Source organism: Equus asinus, chromosome 17, assembly GCF_041296235.1.
Source record: "Equus asinus isolate D_3611 breed Donkey chromosome 17, EquAss-T2T_v2, whole genome shotgun sequence".
Classification (NCBI taxonomy): domain Eukaryota; kingdom Metazoa; phylum Chordata; class Mammalia; order Perissodactyla; family Equidae; genus Equus; species Equus asinus.
This window is the reverse complement of record NC_091806.1, coordinates 49,533,891-49,554,767: the sequence shown is the minus strand read 5'-3', so window position 1 is coordinate 49,554,767 and position 20,877 is coordinate 49,533,891. Positions and strand designations below refer to the sequence as shown.

At 61.0% G+C, this 20,877-nt stretch overlaps 1 protein-coding gene across 3 annotated transcripts in view; it reads left to right on the top strand.

Annotated features, from left to right (window-relative positions):
- OSBPL5 (oxysterol binding protein like 5) overlaps positions 1 to 20,877 on the top strand; it is an 88,881-nt gene that overhangs the window by 50,329 nt on the left and 17,675 nt on the right. For all 3 annotated transcript variants that reach the window (XM_070488432.1, XM_070488431.1, XM_070488433.1), the window contains exons 3-14: positions 1,629 to 1,711; positions 7,198 to 7,278; positions 7,532 to 7,633; positions 8,769 to 8,972; positions 9,782 to 9,866; positions 12,545 to 12,716; positions 13,055 to 13,247; positions 15,486 to 15,670; positions 16,286 to 16,367; positions 17,854 to 17,952; positions 18,359 to 18,455; positions 19,443 to 19,541. In XM_070488432.1, the coding sequence (XP_070344533.1) occupies positions 1,629 to 1,711; positions 7,198 to 7,278; positions 7,532 to 7,633; positions 8,769 to 8,972; positions 9,782 to 9,866; positions 12,545 to 12,716; positions 13,055 to 13,247; positions 15,486 to 15,670; positions 16,286 to 16,367; positions 17,854 to 17,952; positions 18,359 to 18,455; positions 19,443 to 19,541 (1,482 nt within the window). The remainder of the gene's footprint in view (positions 1 to 1,628; positions 1,712 to 7,197; positions 7,279 to 7,531; positions 7,634 to 8,768; positions 8,973 to 9,781; positions 9,867 to 12,544; positions 12,717 to 13,054; positions 13,248 to 15,485; positions 15,671 to 16,285; positions 16,368 to 17,853; positions 17,953 to 18,358; positions 18,456 to 19,442; positions 19,542 to 20,877) is intronic.

Here is a 20,877-nt window from a genome sequence, read left to right as displayed (position 1 = left end):
CCAGCCCTTCCTTCCTGGTGCCCTTGTGTAGGGGCACAGCAGCCCCTCCCTCCTCCCTGGGCCTGGCCGGCCTCCTCCGGCCTGCCCGCCCTTACGCCCCGCCTGCTTTGGGAGTGAGGAGAGAGGAGCCAGTACCCTTCTGTCCACAGCGTCTGTCCTGCCCCTGGAGGAGACCGGGAGAGCGTGAAGCCCACACGCTGGCAGGGGCCTCTGGGGACCCATCAAACAGATGGGGAAACTGAGGCTGCATGGGGAGGGCCTGTCGAAGTCACACGGCAGGACACCTGGGGAAATAAATCCAACCTTCTGCTCTCCTGCCACTCCCCTGGGGAGCAGGGTGGGAGGGGAGGGGTGGGTCCCAGTTGGCGGTCAGTTTCAGAGGGATTTGGTCCCCAGCGCGGCTGGCCCAGGCAGTGCAGGCCCCACGTGGGGTGAGGGCCTTCTCCAGGGAGCAGAGGAGGTGGCAGGTTGGGGGGCAGAGAAGGAAGGCGGGTGTGAACAGGCCGAGAGGAGGGGAGCGCCGGCGCCTGCTCCCTCAGATGCTCTGAGGACCCAAATCCGCCCAGCCCAGCAGGCGGCACCCACCCTGGGCCACTGCCTTCTGACAGCTGTGAACAAGCCCCCAAAACAGCTGTGTAATCAAGAGGACCTGGAGGAGGGCCCCTGGGGAGTGGAGGAAGCCCTGCTCACCCCCAGCCCAGGCTTTGGGTCAGGGCTCGGGGTGCTATGTGGACGGGGAGGCAGCGAGGCGGGGCCGAGGGCAGGGGTGCCGTGTGACCTCGAGTGACCGCTGGTCCAGGGCCTTTCCTGCCCCAGGGGAACCTGGGCCCTGGAGCCAGCATCACATTCTCAGGTCACCAAGCCAGCTTTCTGCAGAGATGGCTCTCAGCCCCCAGCCCCTGCCCAGGGCTCCGGGGAGCGGGTCTGCAGAGCCCCTGCCCGGGCTGGTTCTCGGGTGCCTGTCCCACCGCCCCCAGCAGTAAACCACCGGCCCTGGGAAGCGAGCTGGAGTGGCCATCAGGTGGCCTCCTCCGAGACCGTCCCCTCCTTGCTCCGGCCGGGACCCCCAGCTTTGGAAACCCACTTCACAGCACACGGAGCAAGGGAGGGTGACCGATGCCCCAGGATCGGATGCTGACACCTCGCATTCCTGTCCCTCCACCTCAGCCAAGCTGGAGAGGGACATGGGCACCTGCCCGGGCTGGTGCAGGAATGCTGTCTGGCTACCCCCTCCAGAGTCCAGCGCTCAGGGGCGAGGGGATTCTGGCCCGAGGGTTCGGGTGTGGAAGGAGGCCGGGGGGTGGTGCCGGCCCTGAACCGGCCGCGTGCCTCTGGGCCTGGACGCCACAATCTTTGCCTGAAAACAGGTGGGCCTGTCTTTACAGAAGCCCAAAGGACACGCCACCACAGTGCTCAGGGTGCCCGGGCTCCTCCCTGCCTGACACTCCCCCAGCCGTGACGCCAGCTGGTGGTGCTCAGCTCTCTCGGGGCAGAGTCCCAGCGGCCTCGGGCTGGCTTCCTGCCCCACCCAGGCCACCCTCGCCCACCCTCGCCTGCCACACTGGCAGCCAGCCCAGGCCGGCCGACCCACCATGCCCCGGCCCTCACCCCCCGCTGCTCTCTTGCAGGGAAGGACATGGAGCCCAACGGCCCATCGCTGCCGAGAGATGAAGGGCCTCCGACCCCAGGCTCTGCCACAAAGGTGCCACCGGTAAGACCGGGCTGTAGGAGCCTGCCAGGGGACAACAGGAAGTGGCTCAGGGCAGGGGACAGCAGGGGCACTGGTCCATTCCGTGGGGGTCAGCCCTGAATCCAGATTTCGAGTCCAGGGAGGCCGCTGGCAGGAGGGGCGGCCACACAGCCGGTCAGCCGCTTCATCAAAGCCCCTTCCTGGCGAGACGGAGGCGAGAGAAAGGCCGTGGGCAGGCGGCATTCGGGGACAGAAAATAGTGACGAAAGGAGGCCCCAGAGCCCTGTCGAGGGGTGAGCTCTTCCTCCCTCTGCCTCTGCCTGTGCTGTTCCCTCCACCAGGATCACCCTCTCCAGCATGATGCCGCGATCTGGAAAAGCACACACACGTACACACATGCACACTCACAGAGACACACACACACACACATAGACATAGACATAGACACACCCACAGACACATTCACATAGACACAGACATAAACACACTCACATGGACACACACAGACACACACAGATACGTATACTCACACACACTCACAGGCACACAGATACACACTCACACACAGAGACACACTCAGACACTCACACTCACACAGACACACACCCATGGACACACACACCCCATGTGCTCCGCAGGCCAGCCCTCTCAGCTGGGCCCAGCTGTGCCCCTGCAGGCTCGATTCAGTCAGGGGAGGGGAGGAAGCCGGGCACCACCAGTGGGGTTTCGGGCACACCCTTCCTGCCCCTCCATGAGGCACCCAGGTCGGGGAAGCCACAGCCCAGACGCTGACCCAGCTTGGTGGCTCCGGGTTCTGAGGTGGGTCTGGGGCGCTACGCGGGGAGAGCCAGGTTCTCCCCCGCCCTGCCCCCTGCGCCCCCGTGTGACCCAGAGCAACGGCCTTGCTTCTCCAGGCCCCAGGTCCTGGTCTGTCACACAGGGGTTAGTGGTGGTTCTGACCGGCTGTGCCCGTGTCCACCTCAGGCGAAGCAGCAGCCAGATTTTCGGTGGGTCCCCCACCCCCGGAGCCTGTGTGCCCCCCAGCCCCAGGGCTGCCGGCTGCTGGGTGAGCAGTCGGAGCACCAGCATTTGTGTCTCTGTGTGTGTATATGTGTATGTTTGGAATTATTTTTAATTTTTTTTAAATGTTTAATTCGTAGTAAAATACAGGTAACACAAAATTTACCACCCTAACCATGTCTAAGCTCACAGCTCAGTGGCGTTAAGCACATTCACATTGTGGTGCAATCATCACCACCATCCATCTCCAGAACTTTCCATCTTCCCAAACTGAGACTCTGTCCCCGTTAAACACTGACTCCCCCTCCCCCAGCCCCCAGCGCCCACCACCCTACTTTCTGTCTCTGTGGACTTGACTCCTCCAGGGACCTCATGTGAGTGGAATCACGCGGGATTGGGCCTTTCGTGTCTGGCTTACTTCACTCAGCGTGTCCTCTAGGTTCACCCACGTCAGTCAGGATTCCTCGGCTTTAAGGGTGAACAACCCTCCACTGGGTGGATGGACCATGTATCCATTCCCGTGTCGTTGGACACTTGAGTTGTTCATTGTTTTAAGATACAGATTTATTGCATAAGAGCATCGGAGACGTGGCTGTCCTTCTACAACCCAATAAAACATACAAGCGTTGCCAGAAACGCTCGATTTGGTTCAAATTTCAGATTTTGTTCATTCAGCCAGTAGTTGTCTTCTGAGCCTCTTGTGCGTGCGCAAGGCCCCGCACTGCTGTAGATGCCGCAGGGAATCATGGAGGAAGCAAGTCTCTGCTCTCCTGGAGCTCACGTCCCGGGGGCGGAGACAGGCGCCAGACACACCAAGGGCGTCGGCAGCGCGTCAGAGCCCACGGGGGAAGGAAGGAAGGCTCCTCACACCCCCGGATTCTTGCAAGCAACTTGGGGCTGCTTTAGGGGGCACGGCTTGGGAAAAGATGCAAACTCGAATACACATATGTGTGTGTATATGTGCGCACATGAGTGTATAGATACGTATGTGTGTATATATAATGTGTTATATATTCTTAATGATATAAAATTCAAATAACGTGAAATTAACCATTTTAAGTGAACGATTTAGTGCATTCACAATGCTGTGCAAGCACCACCTCTGTCTAGTTCCAGAACATTCTCATCATCCCACACTGAAGCCCCATGAGCCGTCACTCCCATTCCCGCTCCCCCAGCCCCTGGCAGCCTCTCCTCCACTTTCCGTCTCTATGGATTTGCCTCATTCTGGACGTTCCGTATAAACGGATTGCACAGAGTGGTCTTTGGTGACTGGCCTCTGTCACTGAGCATAGTGCTTTGGGAGTCATCCATGTGGTGGCATGAGTTGGTGCTTTGTTCCTTTTTAGGGCTGAGTAATATTCCGCTGAGTAGGTGGGCCACAGTGGGCTTGTCTCTTCCTTGGCTGGTGGACAGTCAGGCTGTTCCCACTTTTCAGCTGCTGTGGACGATGCTGCCATGGACACACATGGATGTGTATTTGTTAGAATCTCTGATCTCAATTCTTTGGGGTTCATACTTATGAGTGGAATTGCTGGGCTATGTGGTAGTTCTATAGTATAGAATATTCTATAGTCTATAGTAACATGGAATTGTCAAAAATTCTATGTTTAACTTTTTGAGAAGCTGCCAAACTGTTTCTGCCAGCAGCTGCACTGTTTTACAATCCCACGAGCCATGCGTGAGGGCTCCCATCACTCACACGCTCGCCAACACTTGTGTTTTTCTGGGTTTTTTAAATCATTAGTTTAGCAATCCCAGTAGGTGTGAACCGGTGTCTCATTCTGGTTTGATTTGTGTTTCCCTAATGATTAGAGATGTTGGGCATCTTTTCATGTGCTTCTTGGCCATTTGTGTATCTTCTTTGGAGAAATGTCTATTCAGGCCCTTTGCCCATTTTTTAACTGGATTATTTGTCTTTCTATTGTGAGTCGCTGTGGGAGTTCTTTATATAATCTGGACACTAGAACCTTGTCAGATATATGATTGCAAATGCTACCTTCTCGCATCCTGTTGGTGGTTCTAAGTCAGTTTCTTAAGTAAATGATAGGTGGCCCCTTTCTGGTCAGACGCTCGAGTTCACAGTTCTGAGCAGCATCTCTCGTCTCTGAGGTGCTTCCCCACCTCACGGGCCCTGACGTGCGGCAGGCAGCATGCGGGCATGAGCAGAGGGCCCTGGGGGCCTGGGCAGGGGCCCAGCACAGCCCCGGGAAGACAGACGCGGCGGGCACTGCCTGCAGTGCTGGGCCGGGGCTGCCGTGACCAGACCCTGGCTGGCCTTGCTGGGCCTCGAAGCAGAGGGATGCTCGGGTCAGACGCTCCGTCCTGTCCACTCCTCCCCAGGCCCACCGCCCCGGATCTCGCCTTCTCTCTCCCTCTGTTGCCTAAAACAAGCACAGCTCCGTTCAGCCACAGCTGGGGGACAGCCGGCCACGGGGAATTGGCAGCAGCTTTGTGCGTTCGTTCAAGACACTTACCGAGCTCCCGGCTGCCGGGGCCGAGGAGGTGCTGGGATGTAAGTGTCCCTGGCGGGCGCTCCAGACACTAAACAGAAACGTCTGGGAGGCTGGAATTGCAGAGGTGCTAGGGGACCAAGGGTGGGTGTGTGTCGAGGGGGTCTGATGCCAGCAAGGCGGTCTTAGCCTTCTTCCTTCCGGGGAAGCGGCTCAGTGGGGCCTGAGGAAGGAGCAGAGGCTGTTCGGCAACAGGGAAGAGCATTCCATACCAGGGGAACAGCATGTGCTAAGTGCACTGAGGACACTGCACAAGAACCCCAGCTCCTCAGGAAGGCAACTGGGGCATCCTGTCGGTCAGGCCTGGCCCCTGGGGGCCTGTCACCCGGTCAAGGTCCAGCATACGTATCGTCACTCAGATCTGGTTCCTTCTATCACTCCTGCTTCAGCTCAAAGACTGCTTCTAGAGCAGAGTCCCCCGGGCACCCCGGTCCCATGTCCCTGTCTTCCTATGATCTGGAATGTTCTCAGTGGGCTCATAGAGTACAGCTCCAGAGTGAGGCTGCCCGAGTTCAGTCGGAGCTCGGCTCCACTCCACGTGAGCTGTGTGGCCGGGGGCAGGTTCCCGAGCCTCTCTGTGCCGCAGTCCCCCTGTCTGCAGGACGTAGATAATGACGATGACCTGGGCTGTGGCAGTTCATGTGTGCACTGCTCTCCACTCCCTGACCCTGGGTCCTACAGCCCCTCTTGCTTGTGGACAGCCTGGCTCGTTTCCAACCCCAGTGCCTGAAGTCACGCCTGGCACGCAGTCCTGTGGGAACGTGGCTCCGCTAGACAGTTCAGGTCCCAGCCCTGCCACGTGCCTACTCTGCAGCCTCCAGGAGCTACTCCACCTCTCTGTGCCTTTGTTTCCTAGTCAGTTAAGCGGGGACAAGAACCAGGCCCCCTCGTGGGCGGTTGAGAGAATTAAGTGAACGAATCCAGGCACAGCACCTGAGACCCACCCAGGCGACGACGGTGTCGGCTGGTACTGGTCTCCACTGCGTCATCTCACCCTGTCGCCTGCGCAGGGCGGGAGCCGCTGGCCGCCGGGCCTGCCTCCCTTGCATGGAGGCTGGGGGGTGGTGGCGAGAACACCCAGGCACGCAGCCCGGAGAGCAGAGCGGGGCGGGAGTCTTTCTGGAAAGGACCGGATCGGAGTATTTGAGGCTTCCCGGCCACTGTGGACCACGTGGAAATGGAAGGGCATGGCTGGGGCCGGGAAAGCCTTATTTACAGATGCCGAAATTTGAAATCGTGGGACTTACACATCTCACAAAATATCATCCTTCTGATTTTTTTCAGCCACTTACACATGTAAACCCCTCGAGGCTCTCAGGCGGGGCCGGGCTTCAGGCTGCAGCCTGCCATCCCCCCATCTGTAGCCTTCAGTCCTGGCTCTTTCTCCCTACTCCCCTCCCCCACCTCCCTTTCCCCTTTCCCGGTGAGAGGACCACGGCCCCTCCAGCTCCTGGGGCCCTGTGTCGCTGCTCTCAGCCCCCGCGGGCTGCCCGGTGGGCCTGGCAGGCAGTGCCTTCTCGCCGGCAGCCAGGGCAGGCTCGGGAGAGGCCCCGGGTGGTGGTTCCCGTGCAGTAGTCCCCAGGGCACCAGGGATGGGAGCCCCCCCAGCATGTGTGGGCCCCTCCTTGTCCGGAGCTGGTCACGTGGCAGCGGCTCAGAGGGACGCTTCCTGGGCACCGTGAGGAGAGTCATTGCTGGCTTCCCTGTGCGGGCACCCGGGGAGGTGCTGACCTTGAACCCTAGGCCTGGTGGTCACCTCCGGGCTCCATTCATATGCTCTCCTCGACCACCCTGATCCTATACCCCGCCCCGCCCCCTAGAAGTGTTGGTGACCTGGACAGGGGCGGGCAGGGACCAGGCGCCTGTCTCTGCCTCTGGTGCACACCCTGGGCCACCAGTCGGCCCATACGGCCCTCAGCAGCCCCAGGCCGCACCCCGATGCCCTCTCCCCCAGCCTCAGTCTCTCTCCTGCAGGCAGAGTCCAGGCTGTGCAACGGGTCTGACAAGGAGTGTGTGTCCCCTACAGCCAGGGTCACCAAGAAGGAGACTCTCAAGGTGGGCACAGGCCCCAGGAGGGGGCATGGGTGTGAGTGGTCACCTGGGCCAGTGAGGCCACCATCCCCCAGCCTGCCAAAGGGAGGGGACAAACCGCCCCCTGGCCACCTCCGTGCCCCCACTCCCTCTCCTCACCCTGCCCCTGTCCTCACTCCCCGGGCTGGACAGCGGAGGTCCCAAGGGCAGGAGGATCTGGGGGCTGGTCAGCCCCGGCCTTCTCCCTTGACCCGTCCTCTGGGTACCCCGGGCGCAGGCGCAGAAGGAGACATACCGGCAGGAGAAGAAGCGGGCCACCAAGCAGCTGTTCAGTGCCCTGACGGACCCCAGCGTGGTCATCATGGCCGACAGCCTGAAGGTAGGCGTGCCGGGCACCGTGTCGTCCAGGGCTCAGTCAGGAGGCCTCCCCCAAGGATGGTGCAGTCACAGCCACTCGGGAGATAGTTCAGTGTGTTCGTTACTTCAAGTCTGTGCCAGTGTCCTGGGGCTGCCCTAACACATGCTGGCAGCTGAAAACCGTAGAAATTGATTCTCTCCTGCGTCCGGAGGCCAAAGGCCAAAATCAAGGTGTCAGCAGGGCTATGCTCCCTCCTGTGGTTCCAGGGAGGGTCCTTCCTGCCTCTTCCAGCTTCTGGGGTCCAGGTGTCCCTGGGCTGGTGGCCACATCACCCCAGTCTCTGCCTCCATCGCGCACAGCCTCCTCCCCGTGTCTCTCTGTGACCTCTTCTCTTCTTGTAAGGACCCAGTCGCTGGATCAGGGCCCACCCTCATCCAGTGTGGCCTCGAGTTCACTTGCTGACATCTGCAGAGACCCTCTGTCCAGTGAGGTGGTGGCCCTGGCCCAGGGTGGGGGGTCCCAGCGTGCCTGTGGGGCCCTGTGCTGGGCACAGGAGGAGGCGAAACTCAGGCTTCCCGGGAAAGGACCGGGGTTGGGGTCAGAGGCCATGCTCAGACCTCACTGAGGCGGTGGGCAGCTCCCGCAGCCCCGAGCCTCAGTTTCCAGCTCCACACAGTGGGGTAAAGCTGCCGAATTCGGGGTCTGCCGTGAAGTGTAAATGAGACAAGTGCATCAGGGGCCTGGTCATTGCACAGCCCAGGACCACATGGGAAACTTTTTTTTTCATCACAAAAAGTGCACAAAAGTGCATGTTTATTTAGAATGAGAAAAGAAATGACAAGTTTCAGAATTTACAAAGCTGACAATTGCAACAGTCGCAGCTCCTTGCTGGTTCCTCCCAGGACCCTGGAGGACCGTGAACGTGAGCTTGAACTTGAACTTGGCCTCGAGCTTCACGAGTAAATCTGTTCCTGGCTGTGGTGTGTTTCTTTAGATTCGTTATAATTTATGAGCTCCTTTTAAAGCTGGTAGAGAAATCTGCCCGCAGCCCAGAGCCCCACCCGCTCTGCCCCCACTCCCCTCCCCCGAAGCCAGCCGGCTGCCCCTGGGGCATCAGCCTCCAAGGTGTCAACAGCAGCGGTGTCCGTCCCCACAGATCCGAGGGACCCTGAAGAGCTGGACCAAACTGTGGTGCGTGCTGAAGCCGGGGGTGCTGCTCATCTACAAGACGCCCAAGGTGGGCCAGTGGGTGGGCACGGTGCTGCTGCACTGCTGCGAGCTCATCGAGCGGCCCTCCAAGAAGGATGGCTTCTGCTTCAAGCTCTTCCACCCGCTGGACCAGTCCGTGTGGGCCGTGAAGGTACTGCTGTGGGAGCCGGGGCTCGGGAGGGCCAGGCCTGGGGCCAGGAGAGCGGCCCCCTGGGAGCCGTGTGGAAGAGCACTTTCAGGCTGCAGGAGGCTCATCCTGGGGCCCCAGAAATGGGGTGGGGTGGGGGGTCCAGAAACAGGCTGTCAGTTCCAAATGGGCCCATCACCGCCCAGCTGCAGGGGCCCTGGGTTAATTCTCTCAGTGGCCGGGGGATCAGATGTGGTCCCTGGCCCTCCATGCGGAGGTGACACAATGGGAGCAAGAGGACACCTCGAGCCCTGCCCAGAGGTGGGGGAACAGGGCCATGTGAGTGGCTGCCCAGACCTCACCCCTCATGACCCCGGGGCTGCCCAGCCCAGGACTAACTGGGGTCAGGTTGCCAGATCGAACCCAGAGTGCCCAGGTAACTTTGGATTTCAGAGAAACATCAAATCGTTTTTTAGTAGAAGTATGTCTCAAATATTGCACGGGTATATTTATACCAAAAAAACAGTATTTATTATTTCTCTGAAATTAGAACTGTATCGGGCATCCTGGGTTTGCAGATGCTGATTCTGGCACCCTGGATTGGGGAGTTCAGAGCTGGAAAGGAGGGGACAGAGCCACCAGCTGAGGAGGGGAAAGCGAGCTCCCACCTCTTTGCCTCCCGTGTCCATGTGGCTGGTGCCTGACCGCGCCGGCGGGGCCCTGAGGCCCCAGAAGTGCCATGCGTGTCTCCCTGTGGGTCTGCATGCCCTGAGTGACGTGTTTCCACCTGTTCTGGGTGCTCCCTCGGGTGACAGGGGTCTCTGCCTCTCCAGGGTCCCAGAGGGGAGAGTGTCGGCTCCATCACGCAGCCCCTCCCCAGCAGCTACCTGATCTTCAGGGCCGCCTCCGAATCAGATGGTGAGTCTCCGCCCACCCCACGGGTCTCCCCCACCTGGAACCGGGACCCCCTGGCAAAGTTGTGGAGCAGGTGCCCGTGACCCCGTTCAGGCCCTTCCACCACCGCCCAGGAAGGAGGCAATCATGGGACAAGCCCGGGCCTGGGCCAGGCAGGCCACCACTCACTCGTACCCCTCTCTGAGCCTCAGTTTCCCCACGGGCAAACCGTGAGTGAGAACACCTGTCTCCCCAATAGTTACGAGAACCAGGTGACCTTATATAAAGCAACCAGGTTACTGAGCGCCAGGCACCGTTGAATCGATAGGTTCTACTGTTACCATCCACATTTGACACATGAGAAAACCGAGGCACTGGCAGACTGCCAACAGGAAAGTGCTGGAGCCTGGATAGGAACTGATTTCCTCACATCCCGGTGCATCACACGTTGATGGAGTGCCCTCCAGTGGTCACTCCGAGCAAATGCGGCTGCCCCTCCCGCTGAGCCCTCTGAGGGCACCTCCTGGAGATGGGGTGAGGGGAGGCCATCCCACCGGTGGTCCAGGGCGGCCAGGGCCCTGCCTCAGGCAGCCTGGCCTGACCCGAGGGCTCCCGCCCTTCCGGCTCGATGTCCTAGACGAGTGGCGGTCCTGCTGGTGCCTCGCCGCCCCCTGGTGGTCAGACTCCACATCCACGCCCTTCGGTCCTCTGAATTCCACTGACTTTTCCTGAGCCCCCGACTCTGTGCCAGGCCCCGCACGGGCCCGGGATGGACAGGGCAGCCCATGCCCTCATGGAGCCTACAGTCTTGGGGGAGACATGAGCAGTGAACTGTCAGACAAGGCCAGTTGGGCTGGAGTGTGAGCTGAGTCCCTGATGGGGTCAGGGGGCCGTGATCAGGGAGGAAGGGCATCCACAGCCCCCATGGGTATGAGGGTGAGCTTCCTGGGGGGGGGCAGCCCGGTCTTGGGATGGGCTCAAAGGATGCATAGTGCTCAGGATGTGCAGTCCTTTGCGGCCACCAGAGAACACGAGCATTCAGGCCCCAGTTCCAACTCGGTAGGTACTGCTCCCCTGACCCCACCTTTGTCCCCCGTGAATGTTCAGCCCAGCCCATGTTCAGCCATGGGGCTCTCGGGCTCCGAGCCAGCCTGCAGGGAACCCCGGCAGGATCCCAGGTGTCCCCTGAGAAGCAGGAGCCACCACCCCTGCAGGCCCCTCCCCCGATTCCCGTTCTGTGGTTTTCATCATTGGGAAGGAAGCTGCTCCGACAAGAACCTTCCTGAAAGTGCCTTAGTCTGGCGCCCCCACACTCAAAGACCCCAAAGCCTGTCTCTGAGGAACACGAGTAGCGCAGCATATCATTGTAGACGCTCTCGCGAGTGGAAGGGCCACTGTTAGTGATCACACCAAGACATCAGGGGTCATCTGGTGGACACACGCCCCACAGCTGTTAACACCCTGGGACATGCGGCTGGTGCTGGTCTAACCCGCTGGTGGCCTCCACCGGGAGGGCAGCACGGATGAGGGATGAAGGCTGGGCATTGGAGCCGGCTGGCTCTGCCCGCCACCACTCTGCCCTCCAGGCCCACCTGCTCTCCCGTCCAGCGCACCCCAGGCCTCCCTCCCCACCCTCCTGGATCTGTTCCGGCACCAGGAGGGCGGGCTCAGCCCCCCCAGGAGCCCGGGGCTGGGGACCCCCAGACCCTGGCTGTCACGGGCACTGACACACAGGTCTCCTTGCACATGCGGGCAGGCACGATGTGCCACTGGCCACCAAGCCTCCGGTCAGGAGGCCAGCCTCTTCCACTCCGTGTGGGCCTGGAAGCCTCAGTTTCCTCATCTATAAACTGCCCCTCTATCGCCAGCCCTCCCACTGGGACGCTCCCTGGGCTTGGCAGCCCCTCCCCAGCCTGCCTCCCACCCTCCTGCCCTGTGCTCCAGGCCAGCAGGAGCCCTCGCCCCCGAGGCCCGCTCGTGCTCCTGTTCCCCAACCTGTGGCAGACAGTTCGGTCAGGGAGGGTCCCCTCCCCACTCCATATGTGGGAACCTGAGGGGCGTCTGGGTGGAGGGAGCTCTGAGTCTTGCTGGGATGTGACCTTGAGGGGGTGTGTGAGCATCCTTTGAGGCCCGTCTGAGCGGCAGCTTCCTCTGGACATGCATCTCCGAATCAGGGCCTGCCCGCTAAGTCCGTGGCCACGGGACTCTTCAGGTCTGCTCCCCACGCTCACACACACACATGGCAGAGGTCCCTGTGGAGGACAGACTCTCTGGGTGGATGATGGAGAGGGAAGGGGATCTCTGTTGGGACCGGGGTGGGGGGGGCTGGGGGGGCAGGGGCAGCACCCCTGGTGGGGAAGGGCAGGGCTGAGCGGGGCTGTCTACTGGGCTTGGGGGGATCCCTAAAGTGTCAGGACAAGGGGGGGAGCTTCCTGAGGGGGACATAAGGGGGGTCTTTGGTGAGGACCCACCGAGGGGAAGGGGTGAACACCCCTTGTAGAGGGGCCAGAGGAGGGCTCCCCATGGTGGGGTGGGAGCTCCTTGGGGAAGGGCATCCTGGTCGATGTGGGGGCTCCCCGGTAGGAGGCTGTGGGGGGCTCCTTGGTTAGGAAGGGCGAGAGCGGGGCAGGCTAGGTCCCCAGTGGAGGGGCGGGAGGCAGGGGCTCCCGGGCCGGGCCGGCTCAGCCCACGCTCCCCCACAGGCCGCTGCTGGCTGGACGCCCTGGAGCTGGCGCTGCGCTGCTCCAGCCTCCTGAGACTCAGCGCCTGCAAGCAGGGCCGCGACGGGGAGCCTGGGTCCTCGCCAGACGCGTCGCCCTCCTCACTCTGCGGCCTGCCCCCCTCAGCGGCCATCCACGACCAGGACCTGTTCCCGTGAGCAGGGCGCGGAGGGCGGGGTCGGCCCCTCCTGGGAGCTCGAGGCTGGGGACTCCCAGGGCACTGACACATGGGTCTCCTCGTACATGGGGGCAAGCACGATATCCCATGGGCCACCGAGCCCTGGGTCAGGAGGCTGGCCTCCGGTACTCCATGTGGACCTGGGAGCCTGAGTTTCTTCGTCTATGAACTGGCCTAATAGTGTCAAATGCCAGTTGCCAAGGCGATTAAACCCAGGGATGTGGGTGAAGCGCCCAGCAATGACGGGGGCCCTGGGTGGGGGTGCCTGGGCCTCACCTGTTTCCTGGGACCCATGGGCACCACCTGCCTTCCAGGCTGAACGGGTCCTCCCTGGAGAACGATGCTTTCTCAGACAAGTCGGAGAGAGAGAACGCCGAGGAGTCAGACGCTGAGGCCCAGGACCACAGCCGGAAGACCGAGAGCAGGAGTGACCAGTCAGAGACCCCAGGGCGCCCAGTGCGGAGAGGGACCACATATGTGGAGCAGGCCCACGAGGAGCTGGGGGAGGTGAGAGCCCGCCCCGCCTGGAGCCCCGGGCATCACCCTTCACCTCACCCCTGGTCCCTGAAGTGGTGGTGGCCGTGCCTGGCCGTCCCCTGGCGGAGGGCCTGCAGGCCCTCAGGGCACGGGAAGGTCAGGATGGTGGGACTTGGGGAGAGCGGGGGAGGGCCGTAGGGCTGGGGCTGAGCGTGTTGGGAGGCCACAGAGGGTGGTAGGTGGGGGCCTGCCAGGTCCAGGGGAGACTCTCCGAGGGCTGAGGGGCAGAGGGAGAAATGGGACCTGCTGGGGAGGAGCTGTTGTCAGTAGAAAGCCGGGGGCACCTGGACCTGGCAGCGATGGAGGAGGGGCACTGGGGGTGTGGATGCATTGCAGGTGGACGGACGGGCAGGGCAGGTCCTGGCCAGACAGTGGTGCCACCTGCGAGGTGGGCGCCCTGGGAGAAGGAGCTGGCGGCTGGGCGTGGGGACAGGACTGTGTCCGAGTTTGGACATCCAGGGGAGATGCTGCTGCTTGGGAGGGTCCAGGGCTCAGGGCATAAGGGCGAGGAGCGGGCAGCCTGAGGGTCCCATGGGCAGGGGCACCCCAGCCTTCAGAGGATGAGCACAGACGAGGCCCTGCAGGGGACCCCAGGGCGGTGGGAGGGGAGCCCAGAGTGCAGGGGGCTCAGGGGCTGCTGTGCTGACAGGTGGAGCAGGAGGACAGAGGGGGTGACCACAGGATAGGTAACAGGTAGTGGCCTTCACCAGGGCATTCTTGGGGGGGAGGGAGGGGCAGGGCTAAAGGGAGTAGGGGTGGGACGTGGGGGTGCCGGAGGGTTCGCAGCTGCCCCGTGAGCTGAAGGCTGGCCTGGAGTTGGAAGCCAGGGATGCTCAGGGCTCCACGTGCCGCTCATTGGCTGGTCCCCTCACGAGGGTCAGGCATGGCCCTCCCCCAGGGGCTCCCCATCCCCTAGGTACCCAGGTGTTTTATCCAAGCACCAGGTTTTGGCCACAGCTGTGCAGGCACAGAGAGGCAAAGTGACTTGTCTAAGGCAACCCAGCAGGGTGGTGACTGCTGGCACCCCATTCTGTCTCTCTGGGAGGGGCTGCCATCCAGGCCAAGAACACAGACAGCCTGAGTTCAGATCCCACCTCTGCCTCACACAAGCTGCGTGACACTGGGCAAGTCACTCGTCCCTCTGTAGAGCGAGGATGACCGCAGTGCGGGTGTCCTGGGGCTGCTGCGAGGAGTGCATCTAGGAAGGAAGACAAGGAGTGCCAGCAAGCAGCCTGGGACCCTCTGCTGCCTCTTCAGCCCAAATCCAGCTTCAGGCCTCCCTGGGGGCTTAGAGGGTTGGGGACTCCTCCGTCAAGTGCAAACACACCCCAGTCCCAAGGCCTTAGAGCCACAGAGGGTGGGGGTCCCTGGGGTGGGGAGGTGGGCTTGGCGTTCGCCCAGGTGCTGCAGCTTGGGGCTTCCTACGAGTGAGGGGAGGGTCCCCGCTGGATGGCCTTGTCCCGTGAGCACTTCACAGAGCTGGCCTTGCCCCCCGGTACCTGCCCTCTCGGTGGCCATCCCCAGACACCTCTGTGACCCTTTAGAGGTCATCCTGCCCACCTGAGGGTTTGCTGTTGGTGTGGGAGGTGGAGCCCCCTGCCCAGGCCTGGCCGGGCAAAGCTGCCTCCGGGCTCAGTCCCTCTGCAGCACGTGAGGGGGCAGCCACGGTGGTGGACGGCTCAGGGCGAAGCGGACGGGGCCCGGGGCAGCCCTCCAGCCGTGGGACCCGGGACAAATGAGGGCCCTTTCTGAAGAGAGCGCAGGCATGAAGCACCCACGTTGCAGGCAGTCGTGGAGATTGAGCGGTCCGGGGGGGGTCTCCCCATGCATGTGGCGCCTCCTGCCACGGGCACAGAGTCCTACAAAGTCCGCGGGTGGGTTTCAGCAGCCAGGGCGGGGGAGGCTCCCCCATGGACTTGGAGAGTGTGGGGTTTGCCAGACCCAGGGCGGGGCCCAGGGCAGCCGGGCTGGAGGGAGCCAGGGCCCAGTGGGTGTCCCTCTGGGCTGGGGTGGGACACGTTCTGGAAAGTGCAGGGGCCAGATGGGGCCAAGCCAGGGGGTTTGCCTGACGGGGGGCGGTGGGGTGCAGCCGCCCCCTCCTGTCACGCCTCCTCTAGCCAGAGCTGGCTGCCACTATCCTGCCCACCCCTCCTGGCTGCCTTGGACAGCACAGAGCTGGGGGACTGACCACAGCCCCTCTGCTGGCAGCTGGGCGAGGCGTCCCAGGTGGAGACGGTGTCCGAGGAGAACAAGAGCCTGATGTGGGTCCTGCTGAAGCAGCTGCGGCCGGGCATGGACCTGTCCCGCGTGGTGCTGCCCACGTTCGTCCTGGAGCCCCGCTCCTTCCTCAACAAGCTCTCTGACTACTACTATCATGCCGACCTGCTCTCCAGGTGAGCCAGGGGGGTGCCGTCACACCACATGCGCCCGAGACCCCCAGCCTCCCTCAGCCCCTGCCCGCCCCATGGAGATTTCTGGAGGACCCCGGGGCCCTGGGCTGAGCTCAGTCCACTGGCCCTGCCGGCTCAGCCCTCCGAGGGGGCCAGTCTCCAAGACCAGCCCCAGGAGGAGCTGGGGGCGAGGAACAGTGGGGGCGGCTCCATGTCCCTCTGATCGGGGCTGGAGCCTTCAAAGGTGAGCATGGGGTCCACCCTGAGCATCTTCAGTGCTCCCCGAGTCCTGAGCCCTGGCCTTGGCGTCCTCAGGCTGAGCACAGCGGGCTGCAGAGGCTGGAAAGGGGAATGCAGGCTCAGGAGCCCACAAGAGGGAGCTGGGTGAGGGTGGGAACACCAGGGGGGCTTCATGGAGGTGGAGCACCCTGCCAGCCCCTAGCCAGCTGCACCCTCTCTGCCCCAGCATTGGAGCCGCCCTGACGGGGCAGGACCAGAGGGGCCCATGTGGCCTGTTTCCAGTGAGGGGATGGGGGTTGGGATGGAGGGAGGGAGGGCTGGGGAACGGGAGGAGGTGGTGCAGGCCCGGCCTGGAGTCAGGGGTCCCGCCTGTCGCAGGGCTGCGCTGGAGGAGGACGCCTATAGCCGCATCAAGCTCGTGCTGCGCTGGTACCTGTCCGGCTTCTACAAGAAGCCCAAGGTAAGAAGCAGCCGCAGCCGGGAGAGAGTGGTCCCTTCTGGGTCCCCCCACCCGCCCTGCGTCCCTGGGCACTCCCCTACCCTACGCGGCCCCGAAGGATCCAGATCGTCCCCACGGTGGCCCCAGGCACTCAGAGCTGACTCCCCACAGAGGGTCAGGACCCCAAGAGTGTTCCTCCCCATCAAGGAAACGGCTGCCACACACATGCCGCAAAAGGGGTTTTCAACCCTGAACCTCAGTGGCCCTGGGACCTGGGGTTTCCATTGTTTGTCTTTTAGTCGTGGACCCCTTTTGAGGACCCCAAACCTGGGCTCAGGCGGGGGCAGGGCTGCTCTGGTTGCAGTGACAGGAGGGGCCTGCAGCCCCACCCACTCCCCTGACTCCACCTTGGAACTCTGGGGTTCCCTGGGACACAAGTTTGAAACCACAGTTCCGGCTCCACCTCATCATTGTGCAGGTGGGGAAACTGAGGCTCAGGGAGGGAAAGGGATGGCCTCAGAGTCACCAGAGTCACACAGCAGGTTAGGGGAGTGGAACCAGGTCTCCTGACTCTGCTGGGGTCTTCCGCGTTCGGCCTCAGGCTTGGGCTCGGCAGAGGGGCCCCTTGGCCCTCGGCAGGGCCAGGTGTGCACACAGGTAGGCTCACTGAGTGCGTGGGCTCTGGGGGCAGAAGGGGCCTCTCCAGGAGGACTTCTCAGAGGAGGAGGCTCTGGAAGGCTGTCTGGGATGGGACAGCCGGGCGCTGCAGGGTCAGCTCAGAGATGGATCTGGGAAGTTCAGCAGAAGAATTGATGGGAGGCTGCGGGTGAGGCTCAGGGGCAGGTGTCCGTCCAGGGCATCCTGCAAGCTTTATCACTCACGGAGCGCCCAGGGTGAGGCAGACACACACACAGCTGGAAGTGAGGGAGATCCGGGGGCGCATGAAGGGGGTGGTCCAGTTGCTTCAAATCAGATCAGAGGTTCTGATCTGGACCCCACGGAGGCCTGGAAGGAGCACTCTCCAGATGAGAACTTGTACCCCTGCAGTGGGGACAGACGTGGGCCGTGTTGGGAGCAGAAAGGTGGGGAGCATGGCTGAAGCAGAGTGAGAGGGTGAGGCCAGGGGCCTGGGCCAGAGGGTTGGGCGTTTCACTTAAAAGGTCTTTGGAAGCCACTAGGGCCTTTGAGCGGGCCGTGCACTGGCTCCACCACAGTCCAGGGAGGTGGGTCCTGGTCGGGGTCTCGTGTACCCCTCAGAGTCAAGGAGTGGACAGGACACCTCCTAGGCTGTCCCCCCAGAATGTAAGTCACGAGCAGAAGTGGGGTGCTGTCCCCAGAGGCTGGTAGCAAACCAGGCCCATCTAGAGACCTGCTCCCTGCAGATGCCCAGGGCTGTGGGCAGGGGCAGCGCCCCCTGTGTTGTCCCTCAGTCCATGCCCCACCCTGGCTGGGGTCTGTGGCCCGCCCGGTTGGTTCCTCACCAACCCTCTTCATTCGTTGCCTGCAGGGAATCAAGAAGCCCTACAACCCCATCCTGGGGGAGACCTTCCGCTGCTGCTGGTTCCACCCCCAGACCAACAGCCACACCTTCTACATAGCTGAGCAGGCAAGGCCCCCGGCCGCACCCGGGGACGCTGGGCTGGGCAGTGGGTGGGACCCCAGCAGAGAGCAGGGATGGATCCAACCCCGAAAGCCAGCCGGGATTCTCCCAGGCGGTGCAGACACAGCGATGCCGCTGTGACAACAGAATGTTTCCTTGAGGAGGGGGACATGGCATCCCGTTTTCTTAGGGGGCACTCTGGGGTGGTCCGGGGATTCCAGTGTGCTCCCAGGCCCTGGGACTCAGGCCCAGCTTCCCTGGGATCCCAAGTGAGAGCTGGAAATGCCCACGCCTGCTCCTGGCTCTGGGAGGAGTGCCCTGGATGGGGGCTTCTCATCGGGAGGTCAGGCTCTTGCCTCCCAGGGGCTGCCCACTGCTGGGGCCATTTCAGGAGCCGCGGCTCTGCCCACAGGTGTCGCACCACCCGCCCGTGTCCGCATTCCACGTCAGCAACCGGAAGGACGGCTTCTGCATCAGCGGCAGCATCACGGCCAAGTCCAGGTTCTACGGTGAGGGGGGCTCCCCTGGGTCCTCCATGGGGCCTGGGGAAATGGGGGCAGGCCGGGCTCCTGAGCCGGTGGTCACCAGACCTCACGTGGTGGCCATGTGTGTCCCTCCGCACCTCTCCTAGTCAGGGACCGTGCGGGTGGTAAAGTGCCCAGACCCTGGAGTCAGCTCCCTGGGCCCCCGCCCCTCAGCCTCGGAGTGGGCACCCTTGGCAGGGATGCCGTGAGGGTCACGGGGAAGCCCCTGCATGGAAAGGTGCCGTCTAGAGCCGTGCTGTCCTGTTGGCGCTGCTCGCTGCTTGTGGCCATTTAAATTGATTAAAAAGAAGTAAAACTTAACGTGCAGCCACGTCACTAGTGCTCGGGAGCCGCATGCATCTGGGGCCCCGGGTCGGACAGCGCAGGACAGAACGTTTCCGCCGTCACAGGAAGCCCCAGGAGCAGCAACGCTCCGGGCTGGGCACCGCGGGTGCTCCGGAAGCGTTTCCATTTTTCCCGCATTTCTTCATCGTCTTCTTGGCGGGCAGGTGTGCTCCGAATCCCTCTGCATGCTCAGAAGCCTGCAGAGGGCGTGCAGGGTCAGCCCCTCCCTCCCACCTCCGTGCTCCCATCACTCACCGTGGCTGAGACTCTCAGCCCAGAGTGGGCTGTACCCCCTCTAAGGGTGTTTAAAATTGGAGCAGGGCCTCAGGCTAGTTTGAAAAGCTTCCCTATCCCCACCGAGAATCCTGCTTTAATAACTGAAAGAAATGTTACTATGTGACAAGTTAAATAAGTGTTTAGGATGGGTGATGTGTGCCACGTGGACAGGGCTTGTACAGAATCTGAGGCTCAGAGAGCTTAAGTGACCCACCTACAGTCACACAGCTGGAGGTGCTGGGGACTCTTTCCACCTGTTGGAAGGAAGCTCAGACCCTGTGACTTAGTGGTGGGCTCTGGGGTCCTGAGGGTCCATCTCCACTGACTGGTCCCATTGCTCCATCTCTGCAGGGAACTCCCTGTCAGCTCTGCTGGATGGCAAGGCCACACTCACCTTCCTGAGCCGGGCGGAGGACTACACCCTCACCATGCCCTACGCCCACTGCAAAGGTGAGAGGCCATGCCGCCCTGGTCCCGGGGGGCAGAGCCCGGGCTGGCTCCCTTGGTGAGAGTGCCCTGGCCCTTGTCTGTTTGAAGCATCTGAATTGCATCCTCACTCTTCAGTGACTTCTCAGCTGGGTACAGAATTCCAGGCAGGTTGCTCTTCTCTCTTCTTTGAAAAAGTTTCATCACCTTCCAGATTCCATTGTGTGGTGACCAGTCGGCCATCGGCCTGTTTGTTACGTAATCGGCTTTTCTCCTGTGGCTGCTTTTAAGGTCTTCTCTTGTCTTTGGTGTTCTGCAATCTCACTACAGTATGTCAAAGTTTGGATTTCTTTTTTAATTAATAGACTTTTTTTTTTTTACAGAAGTTTTAGATTTACAAAAAACTGAGCCGAAGGCAGAGAGTTCCCCCCTTTCCCTCACCACACACACACAGGGATCCCCAGTTATTAACATCTGGCGTTGGTATGCTGCATTTGTTGCACTCGATGAGCCGGTATTGATAACTTCTTAGCCGGTATTGATAACTTCTTATTAACTAAAGTCCAGAGTTTACGCTAGTGTTCACTCTTGGTGCTGTACATTCTATAGATTTGGAAAAATGCATGATGTCATGTTTCCATCATTACAGCATCACAGAATAGTTCCACTGCCCTAAACATCTCTTATGGTCAGACGGGAATAGGTGAATTCCCTTATTCCTCCCTCTCCCCTCCCCCCAACCCCTGGGAACCATGGATCTTTTCACTGTCTCCATGGTTTTGCCTTTTCCAGAAGTCACAGAGTATGTAGCCTTTTCAGACTAGCTTCTTTCACTAAGCAACATGCATTTAAGCATTTAAGATTCCTCTGTGCCTTTTTTGTGCCTTAAAAGCTCTGGATTTCTTTTTTATTTTTGCTGCTTAAGGGTTTTTGTTTGTTTCAACTTTTTAAATCTGAGATTTCATGGCTTTAATCAAGTCTGGAAATTTTTTAGCCATTATCTGTTTCATACTGCCTCACCCCAATTTCTCCCTTTTTTTCCTAGAACTCCGGTTAGACATCAGTCAAACTGTCGCATTCTATGCTCTGCATCTCATCTTTTAGCCCTTTGCATTCTGGAGCATTTCTTCAGAGCTACCTGAAACTCTGATTAACCTGATGTTTAACTCATCCACTGAGTTCAAGTTCAAGGGTTTGGATTTTTTTCCCTAAAAGTTCTACTTGGTTCCATTTCAAACCTGCCTGTTTCTTTTATACTTGTACCTTGTTCCTCGGTCATGTGTACAAGTCGTTCGTATAAATCTGTAAACACGCAGACACAGTTGCTCTGTATTCTCTCTCTCGTATTTCTAACGGGCCC